The 27,596-nt window shown below is 32.2% G+C and overlaps 1 protein-coding gene across 1 annotated transcript; it reads left to right on the top strand.

Annotated features, from left to right (window-relative positions):
• Positions 1-1,791: 1,791 nt before the first annotated feature.
• LOC118056828 (30-kDa cleavage and polyadenylation specificity factor 30) lies at positions 1,792-18,122 on the top strand. The gene is made up of 7 exons (XM_035069195.2): positions 1,792-2,278; positions 2,369-2,713; positions 9,876-10,038; positions 10,233-10,343; positions 12,825-12,893; positions 15,200-15,286; positions 16,810-18,122. The coding sequence occupies exons 1-7, from the start codon at positions 1,887-1,889 to the stop codon at positions 17,695-17,697; spliced, it is 2,055 nt and encodes a 684-aa protein (XP_034925086.1). The 5' UTR covers positions 1,792-1,886; the 3' UTR covers positions 17,698-18,122.
• Positions 18,123-27,596: the final 9,474 nt, after the last annotated feature.

Genomic DNA, 27,596 nt, shown 5'->3' with positions numbered 1-27,596 from the left:
AATAATTAAATCTTTACTCTAAACTTATTAATCAAACATAAATGAATAATAAAAATAAAAATTGTATTTATTAAAAATAATTTTTTTTTACATAAAATAAGTTAGTATCAAGTATAACCAACCATTTGACTACATGACACATACATTAACAACAAGATCACCAAAAGGTTATATACATCTCAATTAATATTCTATAAAATTACAAATCAAATACATTTCGTCAACAACCCATTAAACTAAGAAAACTAGTTTTGAAAATAGAGAGAAATAAAGTGTTTCAAATCAAGAAGATTTTCAAAGCTAAAAAGAAATACAAAAACAAAATATCCAATAAACCTGTAAAAATCTTCAAGATCCAAATCAACTTAAGCAAAACCAAGAGATTCTTGACTTTCAACTTCACCATGCTAACTTCCTTATCATTATATTTCAAAGAAACATGAAATGGGATAAAGTCACTTGAAAACATGGAAATAAAAGCATTATTTTCATATGCAAGATGGAGGACCAATTGATATGGTCTTTAATCTACTAGGATTATCTTCATGAATTATTGTAGCATAAATATTTGAATGCTCTCTTGGTTTAGTGGAAAATTTGCTACATCGTGTATAAATATAAATTACTTTTATTTTGTTTTGCAAAATCAATTAATATAATCCCTTTAATTTTAAAACTAATTAATTAGTTTCTTTTGTCCACTTTATTTTTATTTTTTATTTTTTTTCTTTAAAATATAAAAAAGTAAGTAATATGAAAAATTGGAGAGAGAAATTATTTTTTAGAACAAAATAATATTAAATTAAGCATGGTAAAATTACATAGAGTAATTTTGTAATGTAAAGAGAGGCAAAACCATAGTTTTGTAACCTAGTCCGATCCGACGGGTTGATCCAGGATCAGGCCAACCCGGGATTGGAATCGGGATGAGTTAAATAAAAATAAAAGAGAAAAAACTTGGTGTGACCCGGTTGATCCAGTGGGTTAACCTGATGACCCGGTTGATCCGACAAAACCCAGTCAAAAACCTGGTTATATTCCATTAACTTTGATGTTTTTTGTACTGAAATGATATTATTTTAATTTAAAAAATAGAATTAATTTTGAGAATTCAGTAATTAGGTCAAAACTTGAAACTAGAACCTTGGACCAGTTGGCAACCGACCTGTTCTAAAAACTACGGGTAAACTACGTAGCAAGGTTGTCAATTTCGTTTCGTTAGGTGTTTCATTTTTTTCAATTGGAATGTAATATTTCAGTTTTGGAGTGTTTCGGCGTGCCGTTTCGGGGTGTAATGTTTTTATATATATATGCAATACAAATATAATTCAATTTCAAGATAAATTAATAATAAATTATGCAATACAAATATAATGTCAAACAAATATAATTTTAAAATTTAAAATATTTCTAAATAGTCAAGATAAAATAGATTTTTAACTTAAAGTAATTCAACTTGAACAAAATATCAAAATATTATGAAATTAAAATGTTTTAACACAAATATTTTAAATATAAAGCTAGGTCAATGTTATCAAAACTAATGAGATCTAATGCATTCTTTGTTTTGCTCAAATTTCCTACAAAGTATAAACTTGAAAAAAAAACATACAATATAACTATATATATTAGTGATAAATTTAATTTAAAAAAATTAATATCATTATTAACAAATCAAGATTTGAAATGAGATAAAAATTATTCTAATTTTAAAATTAATATAAAATATTTTAACGGAATGCAATTTGCAGCCTTGCTGTACGGACAGTAATTTATAAAAGAAGTAAAAAACGAAACCGGCATCCAATTTCAGTTTCTGCTCAACACGGCCTTGATTAGAAATAAAATAAAGCCCTAATTAGACACCAGCAGTGCCATATCATACCATGGAGGACTCAGAGGGAGTTCTAAGCTTCGACTTCGAGGGCGGCCTCGATTCGGGCCCCGCCAACCCCATCGCCTCCATCCCAGCGATTCCATCCGACAATTACGGCGCCGCAACCGCAGCTGCCCCCAACACCACAAACACAACCACCAATACCACCAACAACAGCAACTCTGGCGCGGCGGACATCCAGGCGGGGCGACGGAGCTTCCGGCAGACTGTATGTCGGCACTGGCTTCGAAGCCTTTGCATGAAAGGCGACGCCTGCGGTTTCCTTCACCAATATGACAAGTCTAGAATGCCTGTATGTCGGTTTTTTAGACTTTATGGAGAGTGCAGGGAGCAAGATTGCGTTTACAAGCACACCAATGAGGATATCAAGGAGTGCAATATGTAAGTAAGCCACTTTCGGTCAGTAAATATTAATGTAAATAAGGACATCCTTTGAATCATCAGTAAGAAAATATGTGTGTGTTCTTGTAGGTACAAGTTGGGGTTTTGTCCGAATGGTCCAGACTGCAGGTATAGGCATGCCAAGTTGCCTGGACCTCCACCTCCTGTCGAAGAAGTTGTTCAAAAGATTCAGCAACTGAATTCTTACAATTCTGTGACCTCTAACAAAAATTTTCAACAACGGAATGCTGGTTTTTCTCAACAAATAGAAAAATCTCCCAATACCATCATAAAACCATCAGGAACGGAGTCGGCCAACGTGCAACAACAACAACAGACCCAGACACCACATCTTACAAATGGCCAGCACCAGCAACCCCAACAGCCTAATCCTTTGAACAGAATTGCAACGCCTTTACCTCAAGGAATATCTAGGTGTGTTCAGAGTTCTGAGGTCTTTTATTGAGTTTTGTAAATCAATTATTGTATTTTGTTTTTCTTGGATATTCTGATTATCGTTATTAAAACTACACATATAGATGACTTTCTGTATCAAAAGTCTATGATCATCTAATAAAGCCCATTATTACTTCAAATGTGAGAGGCCTCTCTCTCTCTCTCTCTTTCTCTCTCTCTGTCTCTCTCTTTTAATTTGCCCTAACTGTTCACCTGTGTAAGTTCGCTTGAAGGTCCCCAAACCCTATAATTGGCAAGGATTAATCCTGTGCATTGAATCCTACTGATGCTAAAGTGAAATGGCTCTTGGCGTGCCTCAGGCATGAAGGCATCCAGCATCTCTTTATGTTCCATAGAGGGTGGAACAAATGGGATAGTTGCATCATTGCTTGAAGAGACATGCATCAGCTGTAACTATTCTTACTGTTCAATTTACTCCAGATTCTAGTCCTGTATTTCTAACAACTTCTCTTGCAGTCAAGGCCCTTAAAACTGTTTTCAAAAGATCATCTCCTAATCTTTGTTTGAAAAAAATAACCCCTCTTATGAAGTGAATGTTTTGAGAATGTTGCTTATTGTGTTTCTGTAAAAAGTTAGTGGATATATTTCATTGGTACTTTTCAGGCTTCTCTTTACTTTTGATAATGCATTCTTTACTTCTTAATTTAATGATGTTTTGCAACTTTCTCATTTTATCATTATTTTTTCCTAAACAGTGTTGAGATATTAATTAATGCCTCACATACAGGGACAACTACTTTTCATGTCCTGATTCCTTGGGGCATAGCTGTTTGCTGTCAGATAACTTAGTCTAGTGTGATGGTATTTTAAGCTGTTGATGCAAAATGACTGACACCCACCAATATGTAAGTAACAAAGAACTCATGCAGGACATCTTTGAAGTATCTGTTCTGACAGGGTTTGGTAAAGAATTAGGGCATTGAAATTGGAGATTTAGAGTATAAGAACAGGGGATTTAGGGAATGGAATTTGAATTGGTATGAAAGTAAAAAGGCCACCAGCTTTCACATTACTAGGTATTCTAGGAATCACACCTAGAAGATAGAAAACCTAAGCAGGCATCACACCTAGGGTTCCTAGGAGTCACACCTAAGATTGATTGGATGACACACCATTAAATTGTAATTGCTGGAAATGTTATTCGTAGATCTGGTTCTCTTAACAAAGCATACCAGCATAGCTGCTTATAGACTCGTACACCTAAAGCATTATGTTGTTGAATTCCAGGACTTGAATCTTAAATAAGAAAATACTACCATTTCTATTTAAATCTACCTAATTAAGGACTAATAAGTCACTTGAACATAAAATAAAAACCTAGACCTAGATGACTTTCAGCAGAAATTATAAAAATGCCCTTCAGTTCAATAATTATAGAAAGAGTGTAATCCTGCTTCCTTTTGTTGTCTGCATCATGTGTGATTCCAGAAATTACAGAAACATCCTTGTGTCTGATAGTTCCACAAAACTATTATAATCCTGCTTATTTGATGTCTGCATTAAGAACTTAATAATTCATAAAAAAAAAAAAAAAGAACTTAAGCAGAATTCCTGATTTTTATTATTGAATCACCTTTCTCTTTGTTCCTTTTACTCTTTTGATCAACCAACCGTGAAACTTCTAAATTCTTCTCATACATGACTTCTCGTTTTAATGTCCACAAGGTGATAAATGAATTTGCAAATACATGCTGAACTTGTTCAGTTGATGCATTTTGTATTAGTGGTTGATAATTGTAAAAGTTGTGTTCATCCTTTGAAAGTTGGCTGTTTTTATAGAAACTCTATTTTGGTAGGATTTGCTGTAGAATCAATTTTTCACTCAGATTGCTAAGGGAAGAAGTAGCTACAAGGGACCATTCTTCCTTTGCATCAAATGACACAATAAGGTTCCTTAGAGAATTTGATGAATGCATGGTAAGTAATTGATGTTGCAAATGGTTTTAATAAGTGCATGCCTAAACAACCCAAAATAGAATGCTAGTTTGTTTTTCATGCTCTGTATTTTTATTGCTTTATGCTAATATTCATCCTCTCACCCATCTATCTACAAACTCATTGAGTTATATGTATGTCTGTGTGTACATATACATGTATCTGTGTTATGGTCTGTTTTGGATTAGGAGGTGGGGGATAATTAGTAAGCTTTTGCTCATGTTTGAAATTTTTTGACTGGATTAGGTTCCCATGTGAGTCAGCTAAGAGTGCTTAAGACTCAGTTGGTTTGTGTCCTCAAGTCAGTAGTCCTATTTTTAAATTGTTTGGTAAACAAAAAAGATAATTGGGCTCTGCAATACAGTTTAAGCCTTAAAACAGAATTTTGGGAATTTGAAATGTGTTCTTAAACAAGCTTGTAAACATGAACATAAAAATTCAAGCTGTAGATTCGTATGTAATGGTGTATGATTCCAAGTTTGAATGATCCTAGGATGACTGCACTGATTGTGTGATTTGTAATGAGTTGCAATGGATGGGAGAAAATGTCACTTGGAATTTGGCTGATATAATGGACGATGCAGGAAAAGTAGGAAGCAACAAGTAATAATAAAAAGAGTGGCTAAATTTAAGAAAGATTGAACTTGATATGAGTGAACATGGATTTTGGGGGTGTATAAACTTATGATTTTGATAAAGAGAGAACATCCTGAAAAGCTGTGAATGAATTGGGATGACATTACAACTAGGAATCAGAGTAAGAAACCTACAATAATAAGAACACTTAAATTAACTATAGCTCTCGCATTATGTTCCCAGGTTAAAGCAAATTATCCCTGTTTTGGCACATCAAGCATATAGAAGTCCTAGATAGTAGCCTCATTTTATGATAAAAATTGTTGAGCAATTAACATGTACTTGCAATTTGTCTCACCTGTTTGATTCCCAGGCCAGTATATCATAAGTGAAGCCCTAATTTCCATTGTCAACATTTGTTGCCACCATATAACTTTCTGGAATCCTTTCTTTGAGACTGCATTATACATTTAGGAAAAGGATAGTGTGGGTAATCTGATGATTTTTTCATAAGTTGCTTTATGTTCTCCTTGTGTCTACTTCTTGATTTTTAGTGACATCATAAAGGGGGAGGCATCATAGATTGGTGGGGAATCCCAATTGTCACTGGTCAAGAAGGTACAGACATCATAGTTTGGTGGAGAATCCGAATTCAGTTCAACAAGGATACCATCTTCAGAATAATGACACTGGAAACATTATGATGCAGCCTAGGGGCCAAAGTCTGATTTTCAGTGAATATGTGAACAAGGTCAAAGCTGTAATTTCAGCGATTTCCATGTTTTGAACTTTGAGCAAGAGAATAAAGATTTAGTGCTTGCTAATAAAAAAAGCATTCCTAAAACATAGAGGAGGTTCCTCATTTACAATTAAAATATTTAAATTCTTAACTTAGTCGATATAAGCTTTTTGAATGGGAACAAGAAACCTTGATTTAGAACAACTCCTAGTTAATGCCCTTATAATATTGGGTTGATAGAGAAATGATGTCAAAACTGCTAAATTAACAAAATGAAGGATTAATTAATAATAGCTCCTCTAATGGGAGAATAGTAGGAGTATGCACTCAACTTTTATTATGCTGATACCTAAGAAAAACCAAAGAACCAGAGTGAGGGATTATAGCCCTATAAACGCTGTCAAAGCTTCATGCATAATTTTGTTGATGGTGTTATGAAATAGGCTTTCATGCAGTGTTGGTGTTTAGTAGATACAATTTTTGATCCTAGAGTGTTTGCATGGTTCGTTAGTTATAGAATGCTGCTTTGGTGGCTAATTAGGTGCTAGATGATGCCAAAGAGTAGGAGGGTAGTGGCGTTGAAAATGGGTTTTGAGAAGGTATATGATTATGTAATTTAAGATATTTGAGTTTATAGAGGAAGTCATTGAAAATGGGCTTTGAGAAGGTATATGATTATGTAATTTAAGATATTTGAGTTTATGGAGGAAGTCCTTTGGAGCTTCTTTTTCTAGCATCCCTTTATAATTGTTCTTCTTTCAAGATTCCAATTTTTTGCAATTGGAATTTCTTATGATCCATCATAAGGTCAGTTATTGAGACCATGTTATCAGCTGAGGGGTGTGTTGCTACACTAAGGTTAGAGGGGCTTCTAGTACTGGTTAGTTTGCGTGAAGCACAAAATTTCTTAATGGAAAAATGGCTATGAAGCTTTCCTCTTGAACCTCATTTCCTTTGGCACAGAGGCAGTCACTGAATATGTGTGGTCTTCAAAGGAACGATTGTTATTCCCACACTAGGATGGCTAATCATGAATGTGAATCCTTGTAAATTCATATAATCGGTTTCTCCTTGTTTTTCCTAGTTGGTAATGGTTCTTGTATTCATTTATGGGAGGAACTCTGGATAAGGGAACATTCTTGTTTTGATAGCTTCTTTTCATGTGTATCACCTTCTCAGTTTGTGTAATCTGAAATCTCAATGGATGGAAAACACAGGACCTCTTTCTGTTGCTGCCTTTTTTTGTTTGTATTTAGCATTCATTATGATACAATGAAGTTTAGTGACTTGTTGCAAGTTAGAAGCTTCATATGTCTCTTCTCCTAACATTGTGCTGTGTGTCATGCTGGGAGTCACCTTTACCCTGCCATTGATAGCTTATGTGATTTTAGACTATTTGTGTGTTTTGGTAAGAGCACAAGACAAGTGTGATGCTAGCAGTTATATAGGCTGTTTGAATGTGGAGGAATTCTAAAACTGTTAGGACTATTCCAATTCAAGATTGCTTTTAAAGGATATGATAGTCCTTTTGACATTGCAATGGGGCTTAGCTCTAGAGGCTTTATAGGAATCTCTTTAGCTGACATGAGGTGGGACTGGAATGCTCCCCTGTCTTTAGTTTCACCTTTCAAGGAGTACATCTTCCTAGTCTCCTTTGAAATTTTATTCTCTTTTCTTCTAGTACATTTTCTCATATACATGATAAAATCACCTTTATTATGGTGAGTTGCATGGGATATATGGCATCAATTGTTTGAGATGGTAGAGAACCTTGGATATCTCTAGTAAGGTTGCTGGTTTCCTGTCAATTTCCTATGAGGGTAATGGGGAAAGGAAAGACCATAAAATTGTTATGCGTTCTGTGGCCTATGCTAGAGCTTTTAAGCTCAGTTTACATAAAGAAAAGATAGAAAATGTTTCTTGCTTCATTATGGTGTCATGCTTCAGGTACTTTTAGAGGGGTTTCTTTAGCTGACTGAGGCAAGATTGGAATGCTTTATTGTTATAGTTTTGTTATGCTTTGTTTCTTAGATTGGAGGATGGCCTGTTCTCCTATAATTTCTTCTTTTCATTTATGAAATCTTTTATTATCTACAGAAAGGCGGTTTCATTAATGCTAACACCCTAGGTTCAAGCTTAGAAATAATAATTAAAAAAAACATAAAAAAAAAGCATAAGTTGCAGGTCTAAATAGTTGTTTCTTTTAGCCTTCACATGGTTTCAATGAGGTTATTTTGATCAATTTTTATTTGAAAGTCTCAAATTTTGGAATAATGCTTTCAAAGTATAGAATTATCCATTCCTAAGACAACTGAAAAGGCAGGGATGGCTAAACTATAGGATAGTCTGCTAAGTTAGATCATCTAGTTGAACTGACCTGTAATTGATGGCCATATACTTCATAGCTTGTAAGAACTAGAATCAAATATCATTTCTCTTTCCTTCGCTATGCCAGAATCTACCTGGAAAGACAGGAAATGAAGTACTCATAGAAGGTACTGAAGGAAGAGTGAGGACATGGAGTATGGTGTCATGATGAGTTGCCGATGAACTGTGATTGTCTTACTGGTTTAACTTTATAGATACCTGGCTTAAGTTTTGTGACTGACTGGTTATTCATTGTTGGTGTTTTTGGGACAGAACATGGCAAGTTAATGATGAGACTAAATTTCTGTTTGACAGGGGTTTTTTAGGGACGAAGGGGATATTTTTTGTGCAGTAAATTACTCATTATTAGGAAACTATCCTTTGTATTTGTGATTTGAACTGGTATGGATATCAACTATTAATTGTGCAGTGAATCATAGGCCTATCTGCCTCTCAGCAAGGCTGCAGGTGTCCTTGTGCTTTCCTGGTATGGTGATGAAATTCAATGAATGGATGGATGTTTAGAGCTGATATCCTTTCAGTGGCGAAAGTTTATCTTCTATGAGTTTTATGAGCATTGTGCTTTTAAAATTGGTGGTTTATAAGGTGCCATGGTTTGGGATTTTTTATTTTCTATTAATTGAAATGCTCATAAAACTAGGGTTTTTTTTGCGCCTTCTGCTTGTATACTGTTAGAATCTATTGAGAATAAGTGGGAACCGGCTTTTCCCTGACTTCCCATATAAGTGGTTGGTTGTTAGCATGTGTGTTTTAGGTGTTTGAAATTCCTCTCAGCTTATTACTTAATTTTAGATGCAGTTGTTATTGATAGTATAAAGCCTTTCAAATGCGTTTCCTTTTGAACATCATTAATTGTTTTCAGTAAGGCAACACATCTTTCATGCTGATTTACCATTTTATTTTTGCATCTTGATTTCTGTCAATAAGCAAATAAGATGGGCGTGGAGAGGTGAAAGTGATTTAACTGATTTACAGGGGAAGTGTCTCCTTCATCCAGATTAACTAAGAATGCAAAGTTTCATTATGGTTTAAGCTGCAAAATTCTCTGGTGATGTCAGTTTCTATTTCGCTACTGATTGAGAATGTGGGCTTGTGTAAGTAGGAGTTTCTTTGTGCCACTGGACCTCATCACCTTGAAGTCCTCATGCTAGTGTTTAGGATGTTCTGCATGCTGTATGTGGGTTTCTCTGGTTGCCTGGTCAAGCTGCTAGTAGCCTGTTCTTGGTTTTTATTAATACATGAGTTCACTTTATTTCTAATCTACTTTTTGTATTTTTTCTGTTTATTGAACTTCTACTGTGTGATTTGCTTTCCTTTTAATTGTACTATTGCATTGCATTGAAAAAGACATTGTATTCTACCAATTATAAGCTGGGGGTTGATTTCAGTATCTTTCAGCACACCTTGTTTATAATTAAATTGCAAATTTCTCTTTTCCATAATTGAATGCACTAACTTATTTGTCCCATTTATGGAATTTAGGTACTTCATTGTTAAGAGTTGCAACCGTGAAAATTTGGAGTTATCTGTGCAACAAGGAGTATGGGCAACTCAAAGGAGCAATGAAATTAAACTGAATGAAGCTTTAGACTCTGCTGACAATGTGATTTTGATATTCTCAGTAAACCGGACTCGACATTTCCAGGTAAATTTGGAATTGATTATTCAGTGAGTTATTTAATTTGGTAGTTTGGATCCCCAACTTTCCCTATAAAAAATTGTTTTGGATTGGTTTTGATTAAAGGCTGCTACTTGGCTAACTTGGTTTCTAAGTTGCATCAAGTTGCTCTTGTTTGCTCTGACTGAGATGCTAAACCTGAAATTGTGTATGGTTGATAGGGTTGTGCAAAGATGACATCCAAAATTGGTGCTTCTGTTGGTGGGGGGAATTGGAAATATGCACATGGAACTGCGCATTATGGGAGGAATTTCTCAGTCAAATGGTTGAAGGTATTCTTTTTCCTTCTACATCTATTCTGTTTCTCTGAATTTGTTTCTGCCTTGAATGATAAGACATGATACTGTAATTATAAAATGACTATCAGTGTTTTAATCCGAAGTGAAGTATGATAGATAAATTGAGAAGAAAGTTGTTTTGATTTCAATTGGAGTTTAACAAATTTGATTGATGTGAAAGTTTTGCGTTTTATTTCTCTCAGAACTTCATCTTGTTAGTTATAAATTAAAAAGGATTTATGCAGAAACCTCTGGCTGAAACCAGGAAGGTTTACTGCATGATTTGGGACAGGTTCCAGTTTTTATCACACAAATGCTTTATGGAGGGCTTTGGCTTGGAACATTGGAGATTTAAGGTTTTAGATTAAAGAAAAGTGATACAGGGTTTGTAGAATTGCGATTGAGTTATTAGACAATTAGCATAACATTGTAAATAGATGATAGATAACCTTCTGTCGTGTTTACTTTTAGAAATAAATTTTCCAATTTTATCTCCACTTTTTTCATTATTCTAAACTCAATTTGTCCATAAAAACAAGCTGACAAACTGGTAGTTCTATAAAACAGAGAATGAGGTCTTGTTTGGATTGTTTAAAATAATGAATGTCAAAAAGATTACATGATAGATGAACCAAAGAGGGCCTTTGTTTATTAAAGAAGAGAATTTGGAAAACAAACTTTTAGTAGTTTTCTTGTTTTCTAGAGAACTGGAAAAACCAAGACACATGCTCAAAGTAAATACTAATTGGCAAACACATTTGTCATAGTTTTCTGTTTTCAAGAAATTTTTTCTAGACAACTAGACTCATGTAAGTACTACTTAAAGCATCAAACTAAGTGTTTAACTCAAATTACTCCTGCTTGAGCCAATTGCTGGGTTTTTCTTTAAAAGAGGGTATTCTCTATTAAATTAAACTATTACAGTAGCATGTATAATGGGAATCAAAACTCGTAATGCTAATTAGACCTGAACTAAATAATGAAAACTTTTATTCTTATGTGGAATAAGGAATAGAACAAGAAACTCAAACCTTCATCATGAGATGATATTTTATATATCCTAATTCCTGCTAGAATATAATTACTTAAATTTCACATAAAAATTAAGCTGATAACATAGTCACTTAAAAGTAAGCTTAAAATCCCCATGTTGTTGAGGATGGGTTAGGGACATGTTTTGCCCTTGTATTTTTATATGGAAGTTGCTCCTAATTTTATTTTTATTTTTTAATAGATTCTACCCTTGTTTTGTAGGTTATGTAAAAAATCTGCCCCTCTATCTAGTTCCTTTGATTGGGTGCCATGTGTTAAAGATTTGTGCATAACAGCATAAGAAAATTACATGTGGAAATTTTAAAAATAATAAAAAAAGAAATAAAAAAACCAATTTTGAGTATTGAGGAAATTAAATTAAAATTATAGGAAAAAAAATGGGTTTTTCAAAATTAGAAATTATAAAAATAATAAAGAAATAAATTAAATTATATTTATTAGGTAAATTATCTTTTTTCCTCAAATTTAAAATAAAGGATGGATTTTTTAAAAGTAAAAATTAAATTAATATCTACAAATTAATTAAAATGTTGTTGAAGAAATTAAATTAAAAATATTGGTTAAAGTATACAACCTTATTCCAAAAATTTTAATTCAATTTCTTTACAATTCAAATTTGGGCCTTTTCTTTATCCCCCTTCACTTTTTTTTAGAAACTTTTTGACCATTTGTTAAATTTTCACGTGTAATTTTCTTATGCCTTGATGAATTGATTTTTTTACATGTGGTATCAAATACAATAGAACTGGATGTGAGGCAAACAACCTTATGATACTCATAGTAGAAAGGAGAACTCATAAAAAAATCATTGAGAAACAAAATCCATAAAAAAATAACAGTACAGGGGTAAAAAAAGGTGCTAACCTGGCACAGGCAATATCTTGAAAAGGGGTATCAATTACTTAGGTAACACTAACTAATTTTGGACTGGTTCTTTGATGAAAATCTGACAAAATATATATCTTGAAATGCATATAAAGGTACTGTATTTTTTAACTTGACTTGGAGGCTGCTTTAATTAGAAAAGCAACAATGGATTGTAGAGAACACTAGATTCCTAAAAGTCATCATGCATATTTATTTGTTGTGCAGAGTCCTGACTCCTGAGTGGCCTTGCTCATGATTTTGGTGGCTTCTCCATGTGAACTGTAACATATGGAATATGATTTGTTTTGAATTCACAACTGTCCTTTCTCCAAATGTTATATCATGGCTAGCAGAGAAACAAAAACTGACTGCTGCTGCTTTTCAATTTCATATTATCATGACAGATTATGTGCATTAGATGCTTGTTATTGAATGTGAGAATTCAAAATCTGGGGATAGCCATTAAAATTATAAAAAATCTCGATACATTAGTTTTTCTATATGTTTAAATAGCACAAATATATGACATAGCTAATTGCAATTTTCCTTTTGAAGTTGTGTGAACTGTCCTTCCACAAAACTCGCCACTTGAGAAACCCATTCAATGAGAACTTGCCGGTGAAGGTACTGTCTTTGGTCTTCGTCTATTATTTTTTTTTGTTCTTCTTCTATCCCTTTGCATGAAAAGATATACTGTGTATACCATGTTTGTGAGGACTTGCATTTTTCTGCTCTTATCTTATAAAGAATGAACTTTTGAGTAATAAGTTCATGAAATTGGATTCTAAGAAATCTGCCTTACCAAATAAGTTCAAGTTCCCAACTACAGGAATTAATATTTGATTGTTTAGGAATATTAATGTTGTATGATTATTTTGGACTTTCTGAGTATTATGTAGGAATATTATTATTTATTATTTATAAGTTAAAATAGGAATTTAGATTATTTTAGTTTCTTCTTGTATTAGGACTGTAATAGGTTTTCTTATTTATATGGTATGGTGCTTATCAAAATAAATAAACCTAGATATTAAGAGAATGTTGAATATTAATTATCAGACGAAAACTAAGTTTCTCGTTGAGAATTAGTTCTCTGGTTTTGTGTTCTCGTTGGGGGTTCTACACCACAATGCTTGTGCATCAGTGGCAGTCCTAGAATGCCCTTCTAAATGGCTTAAGAGATTGCTGCCAGTGTATGCCATCACATGGACTGTTTTTTTGGCCTGGCAAACTCTTATGGATTTGATATGTTCACTTGAGAACAAACAAGCTACCATACAGCTCTTAACAGCTGATTGTATCCAAAGGACATTTTTGAACCTGGATCACACCTCCTGATGATAATATGCCACATGATGTTAATGACACAACCTTGGTCACCTCTCTTAAATGTGTGGTGTTCTGTTGGTACTTATAGGACATAAGCATTATCGCTAATTTTCTTTAGAATCATACAAGGACCTTCACTCTTTGAATGAAGCTTTATATATCGATACCTTTAGGATACTTTCAAGTCTGATGAGTATTTGATGATACCGAATACCCACTTTTCAAATCTATATTTGGAAAGATTGTAGAAGTAGCCATAGATCCAACATGTCAGTTAAATGGTGGATAATCTTGTTTATGGTATGTCTTATCACCATAGATGCACCAAAAACCATAACTTTTTTTTGGTGCAAGCTAAGCTAGGACAGCAATGCATTAATTCTTGAAACAATTCTTTGGAGCTGGACAACAGTTCATCAATGTGCCTTATAAGCTTGGCATGTCACAAGGATTCTTTCATAGGCTGGAAGATTAGGCTTTAAAGACCCTGGAATTTGAGGCAAAGGATGCAACTCATTTGGTAGTTAACAGGTGCAACATCAGAAAAATCTGACAACCACCTAGTTTCCTCTAGGATCAACATGGAGAAAGGGACAGCAGCTGATTTAAGCACTTCTCTTGCTATACAGAAAAAAACACATTTGATTTGGGCCAGCTACTTGGAAAAACACCAGAGATGCGTATTGTCATCAATGCCCTTGTAATTTTGATGTCAAGTTAACTCATTGGCCTGAAAACCATTTTCTTTCCCAGAGAGAAGTCCACATGTTGATCTCAAAGACAAGATCAACCAAGAATGTGAGGGACTTGCACAGGAATCATGTCGCATAATATGGAATCACCAAAGGGACCACAAGTAAAAGTAGCAATGTTTTGAGTTACCAGAATGGTTTTGTAGGTTATTTAAAAAATTACAGAATTACCTTTAAAGGCCTATTCAAGTTCCCAACGATGTTCCTTTTCATCAACCATATATGAAATCAATGCTTCAGCATTATAACCTGTCATAGAATGCCTTAGAAACCACTGCCAACTGGACCATGAAAGGGGTTGTGTTTAGGCCTGGCAAAATCTAATTAATTTGAATTAAGTACCCTAAGGCACCATATCAGCAAGTCATGGTGCTCATAACTTAACACAAATGCCTGAATGCAATGGTACAGCTGCCAGTTTTACATATTGGATCAAGTGTGGCAATTTACTCTTTGATTTGTTAGCATGGGCAAAAATCCCTATGTAGAATGCATGAAACTTGTGTGAAATTTTTAATGGAATTAAGACAAAAAAACATACAAAAGGCCTTCTACTTCTACGTGTAATAGTGAATTATTACTGTTCTCATTGTTATTTTTGCATTAGTGCAATCATCAAGAAATGTAAGTACCTCTGATAATTGATCTCCACATTTGAAATCATTTATATTAATATGATTTCAGCGCATTTCTTTTGCTATGATTGTTTTCTTGGTTGAAATTTCACTTATTGGAGCTACAAGCTGTAGTCAAGTCCTAATATTAGTCCAGCTAGTCTTTTCAATTCTTCATTGATGCTATAGTGTGTTTGCTTATTCCAAGCAATATTTGTACTTCTCATGAACGCAGATTAGTAGAGATTGTCAAGAGCTAGAACCCTCTATTGGCGAGCAGTTGGCAGCCTTACTTTATCTGGAGCCAGATAGCGAACTTATGGTATGCTTGTTCCATGGTTTTGTTCTTTCTTCTAAACACAGTGAATCAGATCAAGAAGTACTTGAACAATTCAGAAAAATGAAAATGAGATTGAGAGTGAAAAAAAGAATGATGTGTTGTGCTGTTGCCCTGTTTTTTTTGGCAATTAAATGCAGTCACATTTTGAAGATTTTGCTCTTGATTATCTTAAAAAAGTTTATTGTCCATTTGCCCTGCATTTAGAATGTGGTAACAAAATATGAGAACATAAAATAGAAGTTACAGTCATGTAGATGCATGTAAACATGTATATTGGGTTGTCCCACAATTGGTAAGGGATCATGTGAAATTAGACAAGATATTAGGTTCACAGCTAACCAACCAAATAGGTTTTAACATGGGATGGAGGATGTTGCTTTTTTGCATGATTGAGATGACCACCGTATAGTATTTGTACTTGAACAACATTTTCTATTATAGTTTTCTTAAATATTTTCGTTTTTGGTTGTAGATCTTGAAAAATGATCAATCAAGCACATTTTTCTATAAATGCCCTCTCAAGGGTATATAAACCATTGCTACATAAGTGATCAAATTTCTGGAACAAATATATTGTATTGATTGTTTTGTGAAATCTACAAGAACTGGGATAGAAGACATTTAAAAAAGAGGAACTCAGTGCAAAGTTCAATCAAGTTTAGATGCCAAAGCTATGGTTATTTCTTGAATGATTTGTATGATAAACAGGGTAGGTTTGCTATCAACTTAGTGGTTTTTCACAAACATAAATGGGGTGTCCCTTTGGCTTGTTGGTGATGCAGTTTCTTCTCATTATTGTTCCATTTATGCGATGCTCAATAGCGAACTAGGTGTGATAGGTGAAGGTTTTTAGTGTATCCAATAATAATAATAATTTGTCACAAATAGTTAACCAGGTGGATCTACTATATTTTAGTCCTTACTAATTTAATGATATTTCACTTTGGCATTAATAGTTTAAAATTTGTTACTATCACCCATATAGTTTCCAAAAGATTTCAGTGAGGCTCCCTAATGTTAAATAACTATTGAAGCAAACAAAAGTTTCTCTTTTCCAGTTTTCTTTCACTTTTCATGAATGACTTTTGTGGTTTTAAATGTTTACAAACTTGAGTAAAAATGTCAGACCCTGCAGCTGCTCAAGGGTATTAATCCTAGTATTCAAGATTTCAGGAACAAGTTAGCATCAGTTTTCCTTTTTCTTCTTTTATGTTGTATAAATTATCTCAATTGTGGACGTCAGCTCCTTCCATTTATTTCTCGTCTTTGATTTTGTACATTTAGTATTCTGTGGTTGTAGCTGAGGGTTTAGGGAGGTGGGGATCCATTAGCTCAGAACCAAAAACATTTCTTTTGTAGAACTATTTTTTGTATTGATGAAACCAGTATGCTTAATGGGTGGCCTTGCCAGACCCAATATTGCATTGGATCCTAGGGTGCAACTCTCCAAATTATGGAATGCAATGAACTAAATGTAGCTAAATAATGTTTCTTCTGGGGTGCAGGCAGTCTCACTTGCAGCAGAAGCAAAACGAGAAGAGGAAAAGGAAAAGGGAGTCAATCCTGACAGTGGTGGTGAGAACCCTGACATTGTCCCCTTTGAGGACAATGAAGAAGAGGAAGAAGAAGAAAGTGAAGAGGAGGACGAGTCCTTTGGGCAGCCTCTTGGACCAGCAGCTCAAGGCAGGGGGAGAGGTAGAGGAATGATGTGGCCCTCTCACAATCCAATGGCCCGTGGGGCTAGACCCATCCCTGGCATCAGAGGTTTCCCCCCCATGATGATGGGTGCTGACGGGTTTTCTTATGGAGCTGTTGCACCCGATAGCTTTGGAATGCCAGATCTCTTTGGTGTGGCATCTCGTGGATTCCCCCCATATGGTCCTAGGTTTTCTGGTGATTTTACTGGTGCTGCATCTGGTATGATGTTTCCTGGGCGGCCTTCCCAACCGGGGGCTGTTTTTCCAGCTGGTGGATTTGGGATGATGATGGGTCCAGGACGTCCTCCCTTTATCGGGGGGATGGGTCCCACTCCATCAAATCTTCTCCGAGGTCCTCGGCCAGGTGGCATGTTTGCACCGTTTCCTGCGCCGTCCTCCCAGAACAACAGCCGGTCTGTTAAGAGAGACCAGAGGGTGGCTGCAAATGATCGAAATGACAGGCATAGTGTAGAATCAGATGTGGTCAGGGGTGCAGCTGGGGAATCAAATGACGAGAGAAAATACCTGCAGGAAACATCAAAGGCTTTCCATGAAGATCAATTTGGTGCTGTAAATAGCATCAGAAATGATGAGAGTGAAAGTGAGGACGAGGCACCAAGACGGTCAAGGCATGGGGAGGGAAAGAAGAAGCGCCGAGGTTCCGGAGATGATGCTACGCCTGGCTCTGATCACTAACAGAAGGCATACTTGATTCTACTGGAGCATAACTAATCAGAAAGGCCTACCGGAGAACATGCGCATCCTCCATCTCTCATCAGCCTTCATTCGAATGTGATTTAACTGTGGACTCTGTTTTTTTTAACTCCTTTTGGGGCATAAAAATGTATGGAGAAATGATTTTTTGTACTGTTTTTTTTTTACCCTTACAAGTTTTTAGGTTGACATGTCAAATATATATAAATTGGTGTATAACTAAATGAGTAGAATGGTGATTAGATATCTAGCGATGTCTATAGGGGATGAACATTATACACAGCCCTGGCGGGGATGTGAAGCATAAAGAGATAAAAAGCAGGGAATACAGGGCTAGACGCTGACGCAGCCGTTGGCACAATCCTTACAGTTCATATTCCTATAAAAAAAGTTCCTTCTTTCTATAATTTCCGAGGCCCTACAATCCTTCTGTTGCTATGATTTATTCAAATAATTGTTTCTGGGTTTTGCAAACGATCGTTCCAACACCAAAATCAACAAAAGGGGCAAGGAGATCAGCATCAAAGATTGATGGAGAAATAATGCAGGGGAACTCTTTAAAAGCTTTTTTTTTTTTTTTTTTTGGTGGAATATATCTTACTCGTTGCGAGTGAGTATTTTTTTTTTTTTTTTTGAATCGGTGGGGTTCATTCCACTCGATTTTTGTGGATTTTTCAAAAAATTTTGACCCTTTTGACATTTGAACAAGGTTTTACTTTGCCTCCGTAGTGTACTTTACATACTAGGTATAGCGTTGCAAATTCAATCAACAAACAAGTTTAAAATGTATCACAGAATTGCCATTGTAATTAAATTAATAACTAAAAAGTTCTTAAGGTTAAAGAATTAAATATAAATCCTCAACTCTATGCAATTCACAACTGCAAATTAAATTAAATTAAATTAAATGGGATCATCTTCTTTCCTATCTTTTCTTTCTTGCCATCACATTTGTAACTACCACCAATTTTGCAATTATGTTGTGGTACACAAAATCAATCAACAATCACACACACCTCTATTTCTAGACATTTCTTCTTCTTCCACCATTATCACATATTTTCCCTTTTCTAAAATAACAACCAAGAATTATGCTCACACCTCTATTGCCGGATAACATATGACATCCATGGTATTATACAGCATTTGTTGTATCTCCAAAAAGAATTATTTTTTTTTTTTTTTGCTAAAAAATAAATTTTTTTGTATGTTTTGGATGTTTTGATACACTGATCTCAAAAATAATTTTAAAAATAAAAAAAATATTATTTTGATGTATTTCATTACAAAAAACACTTTGAAAAATAATCACGTCTCCAAATAGGCTTTTAATAAAGTAAATCATCTATTCTATCCATCTAAAAGATGTAATCAAAATATTTTTAAGAAAGCCAACGATATGGGTAAATAATTAAAGAGCTAGAGGGCAATCAAGTTATTGGTGTAAACTCTGGTAACTCATAAAAAAATGTGATAAAAAAACCTTTGTTGTTTTGAGTTTTCATGCATGCAACAAAGAACTCATTTTCCTCTATAAATTAGATACGAAACAAAAGGGAAATTAGGCCTGCTTCTTTCCATATCTTTTCTTAGAGCACTGGGCATAGTAAACTGATGTATTTAGATAGGTAAAAGCTATTTTATTTGACATTGTCATCACGTTAGGCTATTATGAAACAACAAATAATAATTAGATCAAATTTACAGCATGATTAACCATATTTTGAGATTATGAGAAAATAGTGAAAGTTGTTGGAAAAAATGTGTATAGATTCAATTAAAATATTATGAATAAATAATTTGTTGGTTTCCAAAATATATAAGCTTAGCAAAATCAATATTGTTTTAAAAAACTTGTGGGAATCTCATGAATCATGTTATACAATCCATAATCGTTTAGGATTTGTGCAAAAATTCTTTAACAAACAATTCTTCTTTCTAGAGTTTAATCAACTTTTCAATGTAAAGTTGTTACAAATCATAAAATATTTAATTATCCAACTTCAAATAATAATTTATATAAATCACTAAATTAGGAATATCTTAAAACTTGTTTAGAAGAGAGAGATTGCTATAATTTTAGTATCATCTCTTTATTTTCTCTACTATGCTTATCTATATAAGTGTATCTAATGTTTAAAGTGTGTTCAATGTGTATATTGAGAAAATTATGAAGCATAACATTCTAGTGTAGGAAAAAAAAAAGATTACCCTATTAATAGAAAAATATAGCATTGTCGTCTGAAAAATATTACATATATTATTTCTACGTATTTTTAGAAATTTATGCAATTAAGTCCCTACTTGATTTTTCTTGGTCAAGAATTGTAATCGCTTATATAAATTACATTGTAGTCCTCAATTCTAAAACTTATTTACAATTAAATCAGACTTAATTAATTATCTCATTTTAATTTTTTACCTCTAATTCTTAATCTGTATAACTTATTAGGTATCTAATATGTTGATCCAAATATAAATTACTATTCTAAATAAAAATATAATTAAATAAATTAATCAATTTAATAAGACATGAATTTGCTCTTGGGTAGTACTTCTTTACAATTCTTGTCTTCAACCTTTTCCTAGTAAGTTACACTCAAGATGATCTTGATAATTCATTACGACCCACACCTTTCTTTATGACGTGGTTGAAGTGTACTAGAAAATGATGGGCACATATAGTGTAAATGAATAATGGTTAAAATATTATATGGATAGAGATTTCAACAAATACAAGCACTCCATTAAACTCGTCAACGCTAAATGATAACCAAAGAAAGTCTAACTACAAGCTATAAACAAAAACTTTCTAGGAGGCAACCCAAGTTTCTTAAATTCCTTCATTTTGTTTTTCTATTTTTTATTTTCTTATAACTTGCATTTTTTTTTCCTAGTTCTAGGTTTATTCAAGTTTAGAGGAGCTTCATAAGCATTTTAACCTTCATTTTTAGAAATTAAAGCTAGAAGTTGCTCTTCTATCCTTCTCTTTTTCTACATTGGGGACAATTCTTAGTCTAAGTTTGGGGGTGGATAAACCATTTACATCTCCTTGTTTTATTTTAACAATGTTTAGCCATATTTTAATGCTTTTCTTTGGATTGATTATTAATTGGACTTGTGTATTTAAAATCAACCATATAGTTAACTATTTCATATTTTAGTTGTATAAAGTGTTGTTATCTTTTCTTTTTTCCTTTTGGAATCATTAGGCCATTTGATAGTTATTTAAGATTATAAATTTATTTACAAACAAGAATGAGATAGCTAATTGTCTTTTTTGCTAAACCATACTTTGTATACTTTGACCATTATTTTTATATTTTCTTTTAAAATTTAAAAGGTGTCCCATTTCACATTCTCAAGGCTATGTGTACCAATGTTTAGTTTGTAAAAAAAAATTCCAAAGAATTAAATGAATTATGAATGTGTACTTGTTATGTTTTCTATCTATAATATTTATAATTTAAGTAAGTATATCATTTAAGGTGTCTTGATACTTAGTTCTTTAGGCCATATGATTTGAACATAATCAAAGTAAAAGCTTAATATATGAATCACTTAGAAATATTAAAAGGATGGAACATTAAGAGTCATGATATAAAACAAGAAAAAGGGCTTGAATGACAAATAAGAGCAAAGCTGTTAATGTAGGAAAAGTATATAAGACATAGTCTAGGTTGAAAAAGTTGATAAACTATAAATTTTGAGGTTATTTTTAAGCTTAGAAGTTTTCAAAACTAGAAAAGCTTAAGAATGATTAATGGTTAAAAAAATATATAAGATAAAGTAACAAAGAATATCTTAAAATTGAAGTAGAGTATTTTTTATTACTAAAATGAATAAAGTCTAGTTAATATCTCTTTTTTATTTGATTTTATGTTAGATATTCATTGCTAAAGTTTTTAAATATTTTTTTAAGCCCTTGTTTGAGAGAGAAAAAAAAGTTTTGGAGAATTTGGTGAGTGAAAGTGTTATGACCTAGGAGCTAATAGATATTAGCTTATAAGTGTAAACACAATATAGTTATTTAATGAAAATATTAAGGCATTGTTTTATCTTTTAAGTTTATTTTAATTATATTATGTACTAATTTATTTGATAAAGTCTATATTATGATATTTGTATGATATATGGTGTGAGCCATACTCATACACTATGAATAACACTATTAAGTGTCTTTGATCATAGCTTTATTGAGACTAAATATTAATAAAATAGCTGATCATGATATGCATTAGATCTTTATCATAGAATGATAATGGATATTCTCATTTTCATAGCGCGTTGATACTAAAAATAATATGTAAATGCTTATTAGAAAATGTATTCATCAAACATGGCTTATATGATAACCCATTTGATATTTACCAATGATTTATGTTTTAATTACATTATGTACTTACTTATTAATTTAATAAAAGTTTATATAGTGATATATGTATGATATTTGGTGTGAGACATATCTCACATATTTTGAATAATGATATTTAATAAATAAGTTTATATAGCTTTATCAAGACTAGATATCAATATAAGCAATAAGAGTAGTATGTACTAGATCTTGATCATATGATCAAATAGGAGAATCTCACTTTTATAGTATAATGATACTAATTATAGTGTATAGATGCTTGTTAGGGAAAAAGTTTATTGGAAGTGACCTATATAAGAACCATTTTGTATTTACCTAGTGTGTGTAAGAATCTTGTAGAGATGGGTGCAACTAATCCTTTAACTTGAGGTTATCAGATTATCTTGTATGGAGAACCATTTACTTTGACACTTTTAGGGTGGACTCTGAAGGGTTGCGTATACAATAGTGATTGAGTATACATTAAGATATATGGAGGTTTATGAATAATTAATATAGGTAGTGGCAGAGACAAGGGGCTGGCAAGGGCCTTCGCCCTTGCAAGTAAATTATTTTTCCAGTCTCTCCCTTAACAATATTTATATTTTTAGCCTAAATAATAAAACAATTAAAACTTTAGCTCCCTTTAATTATATTTTCTGGTTCCGCCCCTAAATATAGGATTTGTCACTTCTAGTAAAGGAAGTTAATGTCATTAACTATTCATTAAGTGTATGATTTTAGAAGAGTTATAAATCATATTCCATATAAAGTATATCTACTAGGTAATGAGAATAGAATAAGAAGTGGTTATATAAGGCATGCATATTTAAAGCCCTAGGTCAATTCATGACATTATATGATAAAAAGGTTGAAATATATGGTAACCATACATAGAAAGGGTTGAAAGATGTCTTGATTGATTGTTTCTAATCATTTTAAGTGTCATGACAGAATGCTAGCTCATTCACTTGATTCATTGAAACAAGATGCATGTATAAAAATATTCATTCATATTTGATTGAAAGAATAAAACAATTGTACTTATACTAGGACTATAATAAAGCCTTACTACAAACACGATTGAAAGCCTAGAGGGTCACACATACAAAAGAAATTGAATGTCAATGTAGTACAAGGAAAAAAAATACTTCTTATTAGAGTTCTAATGAGACTAGAACTCTCTTAAAAGTCCGGACTCTATACTAGTACTAATGAGATTTGGACTCAAAACTAGTCTTAATAAGATTAGAGTTTAGAATCCTACTATAACTAGATGTCTAGTTTTGTCCATAAAACTAGAATCTTAATAAGATTAAGATTTATTCCATGAGTCCTAGGTTAGGCTATTCGAACTAATACGAAACTAGTTGGGTTTATAGGCCTTAAAAGCCCACATGTTAGGTATTAGGCTTTATTATTTATATGGGCTTGTAAATCCTATGTTATTGCCTTTGTAATGTGAACTTTGTGAATATAAAGATAAAAAAAATCCATAGTGAAATTGACTATTTCTAAAAAAACTAAGATTATATTTGGAATTAAATATGACACAATGATAACCTGTACTGAGACACTAAGACTATAAGTAACTAAACCCCCACCCAAATGCACATAAAAATATACAAACAAAAAGTATATAAGATATCACGAAGCCTGGTTAATTATTCGATAAGTTATATTAGTTTAATGAAAAAAAATGATTAAAATCTCTCTCACACAATAATAATTGCAATCAAAATATGCACCTAAAAATATAAATACAATATAGATAACCGTGTTTATAATAAGTAAAAAGTCTCAAACAATGTTGGAAAAATAATAAAAGAGTTTTTAATAAAAAAAGAAAAATAATCATAAATTAACTAGGAAATTAATGTAATTCTCGCACAATATCTTATGGAATTTATCACAAGGCATTTTTAATGTTTAATTGCTTAAAATTTTAACCCAATATAAAACAAGACCTCCAAAAAAAAAATCTAGTAAAATTTCAGCTCGATCCAACAATTGAATAAACAAATATACTTGTTAGAGTAAAATTACATATTGGAAAAAATAAGCCCAAAACCAACTCTAATGCCAAAATTAATTACTCGCCATTATGAAATAATTAGGCTTATATTGTAGATAAATCAAGCCCCTCTTGCACATAAACTAGATTGACTAAGGTTTGATCATCACTAGTTGAAGTTGTAATCTTATTGAAATTCACTTTAGCCCAAATATTTTAAATAAGCTCATTAAATGCATCTTTGAGCTTCTTTACCCTTGATCTTGTAATTGGCCTAAATAGAACTTGCAATTGATTTTTTGGTGTAGTCTTGAACATATCATCTCATTTCTCCTTAAAAGGATTTCTCCATGAATTGTCATCTGCATCAAACAAAAAGAGATTGGAAATATTGAAAGTAGCATTATCATTATTTTTTTCAAGGATTTAAAATGGTTTATTCTCCTATCAACATCGATTTAAATCTTTTATTTTTTCCAGTAAATCTCTTTTTTTACATACACATTCAAATCCAATCATCTAATTAAACAATAACCTTATTTTCCCTTTTATTAGCTTTGAATGTATATTGCTTTATTTTTTTTTTCCCACCTTACATTCTCATTTAAAGTCTTTACTACTTATACTTTTCTATTGTCATCAGGATTAACCCTCTTAACATACCAATAACTTAACTTCCCTTGAAATTTAAGATGTTTTAATGACTTATTATCGATATGGATTACAAACTCTTTAGGTCATAAGTAATGTTGCTAAATTTTGAAAGTTCTTACTAAAACATAAAGCTCTTTATCATAAATAGGATAATTTAATATTGCACTATTGAGCTTTTCGCTAAAATAAGCTTTGAGCTTTTTTCTGTAATAATATTGATGGCATGACAATCAATATACATCCTCCAAGTCTCATTCTTTTCGAGTATTAACAACATTGAAATTGCACATGGAATTATATTTCCTCTTATATATCCTTTTACCAATAAGTCTTCCACTTTCCTTTGAAGTTTCTTTATCTTCTAAAAATTGCTTCTATAGGCTAGCTGATTAGGTATAGATATTTCAGGTACAAGATCAATTTGGTTTTTAATTTCCCTAATAGGTGGCAACCCACTAGGAATCTCATTAGAAAAGATATCCTTAAGATTCTAAAACAAAGAAATACAAATACTAGGAAGATAATGATCAAGGTCATTGGTGTTAAAATACTTTTTATACATAATTAAAATCATAAGCATGTTAGAAAAATAAGCATTCTTAATTTGACTTCCTTTAGCATAAACACTAACATATTTCTTTATTTTTCTTCCATACTCTTTTGTTCTCTCCATTTCTTTCTTCTCTCCTCTCTTATCTAAATCCCTACTAACTTTTATTTTGGCCAAATCTAACCTTCTTCTCTCTTGACTCATTTTATTTTCACTCTTTATCACATCATCACATGGTTGATATTTTTCTTCAATTTTGTTCCGTCCTTTCAATGTTAATTTGTCTTCGTACACTTGTTTAGAAGATAATGGTATAAGTGTAATTGTCTTCACATCCCTCTTAAGAGAATAGATGTTATTAAACCCATCATACTTAGCTTTTCTATAAAATTATCAAGGTCTTCCCAATAATAAATGAGTAGCATACATAGGCACAACAATACACAACACATCATCCTTATATTTTCTAACAAAAACTGAAACTAAAACCTACTTAGTAACTCATATTTGTCCATAATCATTCAACTACTGAAGTTTATAAGGCTTTTCATGTTTAATATTGTTCAGATTTAATTTTCTAACAAGTATAGTACTAACAAAATTAGCAATTTAAACGTGGAACTAAATATATCAGTAAGATTAATTTATTTTTTTGAATTAATTTCTTTGATTTTTGTAATTAATTTTGACATTTGTGATTGTTGTATAAAACTAAATACCAACTATTCAGTTTAATTTAAAACATAATTGTTTCATTAACAATTATATAGTTTCATTAATAGTCATAATATTAACAAACATAAAATTTCAAGTTTAATAAGCATGTTACTACATAGAGAACACATAAAAAAAAAACATATTTTTTTTCATTTGTTTTCCTTTTTCATTCTTTTAAAGGTTTATAGGGCTTAATTATATCTTAGAGGTGTTTTCTTTGTGTGAGATAAACAAACACCTTAAAAATAATATTTTCATGCCTCTAAGCCATCTTTATTTGGTTTCATATTAAACAATTTATTTAAAATTTTAAGATGTTTTTATGATAAAGACAAATATGAATTCAAGCGTTAGGGTTGCTAGGGATTTCAAATTCAACTAGATCATTTTGATGGTACAAATTACTCAAGGTAGATGGATACGATGGTGTTCATGCTTAATTCAATAAAGATTTATTACATTCTTGACCCAAACTTGCTTGCACTACTTGAACCATAAGAAAATGAATGTGTTGCTGTAAAGACTAAAAGACTGAAACATGGGGAAAATGAAGTGCTTTATCAAGGGTATATTCTGAATCACATATTTTCCAAATTAAATTCACCAAAAGAAATTTAGCTACCTTATAGATACTACAAGCAATAAAAATCAGGTTCTGATTGTTTTTTTACTTTAAATTTTTTGAAATATGAGATTACTGACAACAAGTCAATCATGGATCAAGTCCATGAAATTTATTGCTATGGCTACCACAAGTAAAACATCAGAATAGTTAAGAAGTATGTTGTTAGATATTAAGTTGTGGAAACAACTGATGTAAGCTATTTCTTTATACTGTGATAGTGAAGCAACTATGTCTCGAGCTTACAGTAACATTTACAATGGTAAATCAAGACATATAAGCATTCGATATGGATATATTCGAGAATTAATTGCAAATGGAGTAATCACTATTGTCTATGTGAAATCTATGAATAATTTAGCGGATCCGCCCACAAAAGAACCATCTAAAGACATGATAAGAAAAACAACTAGTGGAATGGTGTTGAAACCTATTATTAAAGATATCGGTAATAGGAACCCAACTTCAGATTAGCAAGAAGCTTATCTCTAAGTTTAATGTGTAATAAAAAGTTATTGTTTAGTATTTATTGGTCACTGATAATTAATTTTGAACTCTACGCTAATAGTTTTCAGTGCGTTTTATTATATAAAAGAAGATGGGTGTAGGCTTTTAATGAAATTTAAAGTTTGTGTCAAATGTAATAAAGAGATGCATAATTCCACCTATATAAATATAGAAGTGGTGGTGTTTTTTTACAAGAGTTAGGCTTTTTTTTCTTGTAAATATTCATAAAAATAAGATTTTAGCACATGGCCATAATATTATTAAACAGTTGTAAACCTTTTAAGAGTTTGGAGAGTATGATATCTGTAATATCTTTGATTCTACAACAAAAATTTTGTTTTAATATACAAACATCAATAACTTTAGTAGGATTTAAGTTATAACACTAATTAAAGGTTTAAATTGTAAATTACCTTATTGTAAGTATAATTCTATCAAATGAAAATATATTCATTACAAACTA

Source organism: Populus alba, chromosome 1, assembly GCF_005239225.2.
Source record: "Populus alba chromosome 1, ASM523922v2, whole genome shotgun sequence".
Taxonomy (NCBI): domain Eukaryota; kingdom Viridiplantae; phylum Streptophyta; class Magnoliopsida; order Malpighiales; family Salicaceae; genus Populus; species Populus alba.
This window is presented reverse-complemented; position numbering and strand designations above follow the sequence as displayed.

Bases quoted from the DNA above. Each gene is read 5' to 3' on its own strand.
- LOC118056828 (XM_035069195.2), top strand. From the start codon at position 1,887: ATGGAGGACTCAGAGGGAGTTCTAAGCTTCGACTTCGAGGGCGGCCTC. The intron at 12,894-15,199 runs GTACTGTCTTTG...TCATGAACGCAG, and splicing joins ATGAGAACTTGCCGGTGAAG to ATTAGTAGAGATTGTCAAGA. The intron at 15,287-16,809 runs GTATGCTTGTTC...TCTGGGGTGCAG, and splicing joins AGCCAGATAGCGAACTTATG to GCAGTCTCACTTGCAGCAGA.